General features: G+C 31.9%; 1 protein-coding gene across 1 annotated transcript; it reads right to left on the bottom strand.

Annotated features, from left to right (window-relative positions):
* Positions 1-556: 556 nt before the first annotated feature.
* LOC143613759 (heat stress transcription factor B-4-like) lies at positions 557-2,229 on the bottom strand. Its single transcript, XM_077087382.1, has 2 exons — positions 1,949-2,229; positions 557-1,622 (listed from the first exon to the last, which is right to left on the bottom strand). Exons 1-2 carry the CDS (start codon positions 2,198-2,200, stop codon positions 825-827), a joined length of 1,050 nt encoding a protein of 349 aa, XP_076943497.1. The 5' UTR covers positions 2,201-2,229; the 3' UTR covers positions 557-824.
* Positions 2,230-6,090: the final 3,861 nt, after the last annotated feature.

Genomic DNA, 6,090 nt, shown 5'->3' with positions numbered 1-6,090 from the left:
AGTCTATAAACACTCACTTTTAATTTCTAGAAATCAATAAGCTGAGTTGTAGTAAGCTTTATGGAACAAGAGATCTGAATGAATTAATTTATGGCAAAAACTGGGAAGACAATTTTGAATATGTGATTTTGGGATTAAACTCACATCACAATAAGCTCGTGAATGAATTATGAGTTTCAGTATGTAGAAAAACAAAAGGTAGAAAATGCAGAATATATATATATATATAACTTTATACATTTATTTATAGAAGCTAGAAACCATAGTTAGTTGTGATGATGATAAGCTGGTGAAGAACCCTATATATTACATTACTTGTATCTCAACTTAGAACTAATATGATCGATCGAAGCTTCTTTTTTTTCAACGTTTTAAATGCCAGACCGATCGTTAGACCGCTAACATAGACCAATTTGTGATCCAGTTATGAAAACAATTTTTTTAAGTTTAACTCCCCATTTGAATTTATTGTGAAGCTAGAAAAGGAAAACTAGTAGAGTCCATAAACTAAAGAAACAAGAAATTGTAATAGAAAAACTGGACTGTACTATATGGTAACCATTGATGCTTTAAACACAAACTCTGTCTGAAAAGAAGAAATGACTGACACCTCCCATTACTGATACTGAACTGAAACATTCAGATATCACCAGAAAGATATGCTAAATAAGGGTAGAGATCAATGACCTTCCCTGATTACTTTTGTGCCTAACTGCATAATATTATCAACACCACATGAAAAACTGAACAAACTCCTTTTAATTAGTAATTAAATAACATAATCATCTAACAAACTTTAAAAAGTTAGAAAAAAAAAATAAGATTCAACATGGAGAAGGAGGCATGAGTTTCAACCCTAAATCATCTTTTTCAACAATCAATCTTGCCTTATGAGACTCCACATTAACTGTACTATTACCATTTGTTAGACCATAATGATCCGGGTGCAGTCTCTTCTTAGACAACAATGGAACTCCAAAAAGCTTTGTTCTATCATGATCACAATTGAGCTGCTGAGGCTTACTACTAGGGTACACAACAGTGGCATTTGTGTAGTTACTACCTGCATTGAATAATGGGACATTTGTAGCAGAAGGTAGAAGAAGAGATGAAGGGTATGAGTTACTTGGTGTCACTGGCTTCACATGGTTTTGTACAAAGTAGATAACATCATTGTATAGCTTCCGCATGTGTGCTAACTCCGACATCAACATGTTATTACTCCTCCTTAGTCTCTCGTTGTCTTTCGACAAAGCAGTCACTGAGTTACCTCGGATGTTACCATTACCATTACCATTACTATTACTATTACTATTAATATTAATACCATTGTTGTTCAACAAGATTCCTAGTATACTACCACCTCCTGTTGTTGTGGTGGTAGTTGGTGAGTCGCAACATAGATGTTCATCGGAGTTTGGTGGTGAGATGCTGTCTCGTGGGTAAGAAAAGACACCATTTCCTCCGCCGCCAATGTTTGTGAAGTTGAAGTGGTTGTGGTTTAGTCCAACATGTGGCTGTGATGTTTTCCGGCGGTGGATCTCACATAACAAATGTTTTTCTCCTTTCTTGAAGAATTCGTTTGCAAACTCCCATCTGTCCGGTACGATTTTCCTAAAACCCTAGTAATATATTATAATAACAAAACAAACCCGAAATCAGTATACAAATAACTAGAATAATTATTATTACACTACTCGTTCGTAACTGTAGTGTATTTTCCTAAAACCCTAATAATATATTATAATGATAATAACAAAACAAACCCAAGATCAGTATACAAATAATTAGAATAATTATTATTACAATACTGACTACTGGCTCATAACTGTAGTGTAATAATAATTACTTTAGTTATTTTATTTGTAACGGATCTCAAGAAGGAAACAAACAAATATAGAAGTGATTTCAAACTATATATTAATGTGAAAAGGAAAGAGTAGCATACATATGTGTTTAGTTGGCGGACAAAGGAAGAGAAGTTGTTGTGTTTGAAGTAGTTAGGAAGGAGATCACGAGCGAATTCGGGTGGGCGCCAGACAACGAAGGTAGTGTCGTCTTCTCCCCATGAAACAATGTGATCAGTTGTGGAATCATCCACCAGTTGGTAGGTTTTAGTGAGGAAAGGAGCAGGCATTGATTTATGAGCGTCTAATGATAACAACATCCCTTCACATGAGTTATCTATCATCAAAGCCATGATGATAACTCTTAACTTTCTTTCAAATATTGTTTGTGTTTCTTCTTATGATTCTATATATATATATATATATATATATATATAATGAAGAGAGAGAGAGAAATAGAAAGATAAAGGTTAGTAGAAGAAGGTTGGGGATGAAATCAGGAGTACAAATTTGACGTTTAATAATGGTTTTATATAAAAATGATATTAAGGAAAAAGGGTATTTAATTAATACTAAAAGATGGGGGTGATATTTGTGGTAATATTCCTCGAATATGTAAAGAGTGAACATGTGTCTGAGTGTCGGTAAAATAAGAGCTTTTCAAGACAAACCCGTGACACGTTATAATATACATCACACTTTTTATTTAGAGACACTATATATCGATTCGGTACTGTATTTTAGTGAGAGCAGTAGAATATACTAGTTGTAGCATATTAAGACTCCAAGGAAATTGAAGCCTATCTTACACGAACAGTTGCATGTGTGACGGTGACAGTCCACCTTTTATTTATCTTTATTAGGCAAAGTAAAAAAGTTCACATGTCTTTTGTATGTTCATGTGGTTTTTTGCCCCAATTTATTAAGCATAAAGCAAATATATATTCTGGTATAATTAATTTGTACATGTACTGTTGACAACTCAATGCATTTGTATGATTCCATCCATACATGAACTCTTTGGATAGTAGAAAATGTAATGAATGATAATATTACCATGATATTTCATATTGAAAAGCATTAGTGGGTATTTTGTAACTAGAAATTTGTTAATAAAATCGGATAAAGAAACTATTCAACTAACTTACTAAAAATTTCAGCTAGCTAAAATTAGACAATTTAAAGAGAACAAGGATAAAGAAAACAGAAAGAAAGTGGATTTGAATTTAATCCACTAAGATAAAGATCACTTAAGTGTCAACGCCTCTTAAACATGTAAACGACTATTGGAATAACAATTGTTATTGCATTGCAATCGATGCTAAAAAGACTCTTGTTATGGACTTAAGGAGGTCAAATCCTATGACTAAGAAACTAGGGACGTGTCACACCTACAAGATCCTAACGAGCAGACTATGAAACGCAAAACAATGGAAATGTTGAAGTGTTAAAATGGACCGAAATATCTAACAAGGTTGTTTAAATCCCACAACTAGTAAATTAAAGACATCAAAGAGAATATCATTAAATTATTTAATCTTGAAAAAAATCTTAACTTGATTAACAAATTTTAATGTTTATTAATAAGAATCAAATTCGAATTATTATATATAATAATTTACAAGTTTGGTGTTGCAGAGCCCCTATTGGGCCACTTTGTGACATCCTATAGATAGTATTATTTTTTATTTTGTTTTTATTTTTTTAAGTTTTGATCCGTAATAAATGTAATGAAGGATTTCCAAATGTGAATTTTTTTTTATTCTTTTTTTTTATTATTTTGTTTTATTTACGGTATCGTGTCGAATGAGACGGAACCTGACTAAATTCGCGTAGACTCGTCCGATTTGCTTTAGTTCAAGTTCTGTAATGAAAACTGTTTGAATATTGATTTTTATTAGGTAGCTTTGATAATAAATTTAGAGCACCTTGATCCTCTATCATCAACCCAAAACTACATAAGTTAGCCATTACTAATTCTGCCTCTTCTGTCGATGACGACAGAAGAGGCAGAATTAGTAATGGCTAACTTATGTAGTTTTGGGATGACGACAGAAGAGGCAGAATTAGTAATGGCTAACTTATGTAGTTTTGGGTTGATGAAAGAGAAGGAGTTTAACGTTCAATATATTGGTGTTTGTTGTTAACAATGGCTTCTGAAATCTACATCTAACATTCGTATTTTAGTCATAGTGCTCGAATCAATTTGGAGTTCTTAGAACTATTCAAATGTTGAAGCTTTAACTTGTTGTAAAGATTAGATATGTTCAAGTGATGTTGTCAACATGGAAGAACGCAATAAAGACATCGATCAATTTTAATAAGGTCATATTTCAGGGTCAAGTTATTTTATAAAATTGATCAAACAAAAATAAGAATGATAAAAAGGATTTATAAACACACATAAAAATCCTTAAAAAAATAAAAATAAATAAATAAATAAAATCATAACTCAAAATTTAATAAAAAAACGAAAAAGGTAGAAACACACATGTTTACACCGTCTTTCTCGTTCTCATTAAAAAAAACACAATGGTAAGTAAAAACAAGTCGTTGTGTCTTTTTGTTTATCATTGTGTTTTGAGTTTATTTTCGTCATTGACTGTGTCTTTTTTCCTTGACATTGTGTATTTTTTTTATTTATATTGTGTTATATAACTCGACATTGTGCTATATTTTGTTCGGCATTGTGTTATATTTTGCGATCTATTGTGTATTTCTGCTTTGGTTATAATTGTTTCTTTTGTTCATTTTCGTCATTGTATCTTTGATCTCGGCATTGTGTCTTTTCGTCAATTTTTTTTGTATTTTCCTAATTTGTTTTTGAACGAGAATGATAGCGGAAACATTTTAGTTTTCAAATTTTTTTCGTTTTTTATTTATATTTTGAGCTATGACTTTTTTATTATTTTTTTGAATTTATTTTTATGGGGTTTTTTGTATGGTTATAATTTTTTCTCACACTTCTCATTTTTGTCGCCCTTTGTATTTTAACTTTACCTCATATTTAATTGATTTAGATATCGTCAATTTAGAACACTACATTCACATGTTTAACACGTAATGCCCTATTTGTTTTTAAGAAGAGAAAAGCATCGATCGATCGAATGAATATATGTATTAGAACATATTATAGAATATATTATTAGAGCTTTAGTATTATAGTGTTACTATAATTAGGAAATATATTTGATTATGTTTCTTTGTATTAATCTCATTAATTGTACTTCTATATATAGTTTTAATCTCAATACATCTTATGAGGTGTTTTCATTATTCTATATGGTATCAAAGCCATACGGTTCTTGTCTAGTTATTTTCTTCTTTCGTTCTGCCCCGGGAATGTATGCACACTATTACTTTTCAGGTCATCATCCAATATCAATCAACTATCTATTGAAACCTCTCCGGTCACAAATCCCAATCCCAGTTTTGTCCTTCATCTTTCTTCTTTTATTCATTTAATTATATTCTACTTTATACCTTCATGGCTTCATAAATATATTACCTTTGAAAGTTTTTTCTAAGCAAAATGTTACCGGCCTCAAGATCGCCGGCAAAACCCTAGAGCAAAACTACATCAGCCCTTGCCGGAATTGTCTACGGGCATATTTACACGCCTATGGGGCGAAATAAATGACACCGTTGCAAAATTATGAGTAAAAAATTGCTTCGGCAACCGTAAAATACGGTTTTTATACTGGTTATGCAACCAACGATTTCCGCATAACTAACGATTCCTTTTATTTTCACTGTTTTTCTTTTGTTTTTCTCTATTAATTTTTTTTTGTTTTGGCCCGGTGAGTTCTCATCCTACAGATGCAGTTTTTAAACAATACTTTTTTTTTTCTTTTGTGTCAACTTTAATTTCCATTCACGAAAGTTCTTTTTCCTTTGTAATTTCTCTAGATTTTTTTTTCATCATTAGTTTGATAAAAAGAATTATAGTTTTTTTTTTTATATTTGGTTTTGTTCTTTAGTTTTTTTATTCTTCGGAAGAAACAGATTGCCACAATAGGCTATCAAGTCGTTGCTTCGGCCGAGTCAATCATAGATCCTGCCATCGTAGTCGAAGCTTCTGTCATCATGCTTAGCCACATGACCACGGTCATGCCACCAGTGATCTTCTTAGATCCTATAACCGATCGAGTTCTTGCTCTATGTGACAGCCGGTCGTATACCTTCACAAGCTTTGCACTCCAGTCCGAACGTAAAATTTCCTACCGCTCTTACTGTGGGGGAA

This window comes from Bidens hawaiensis, unplaced genomic scaffold (genome assembly GCF_021521415.1).
Source record: "Bidens hawaiensis isolate Kalapana, Puna unplaced genomic scaffold, B.hawaiensis_p1.1 tig00038111_1, whole genome shotgun sequence".
Classification (NCBI taxonomy): domain Eukaryota; kingdom Viridiplantae; phylum Streptophyta; class Magnoliopsida; order Asterales; family Asteraceae; genus Bidens; species Bidens hawaiensis.
The sequence above is the reverse complement of the archived record's forward strand: the minus strand, read 5'-3'. Positions and strand labels throughout refer to the sequence as shown.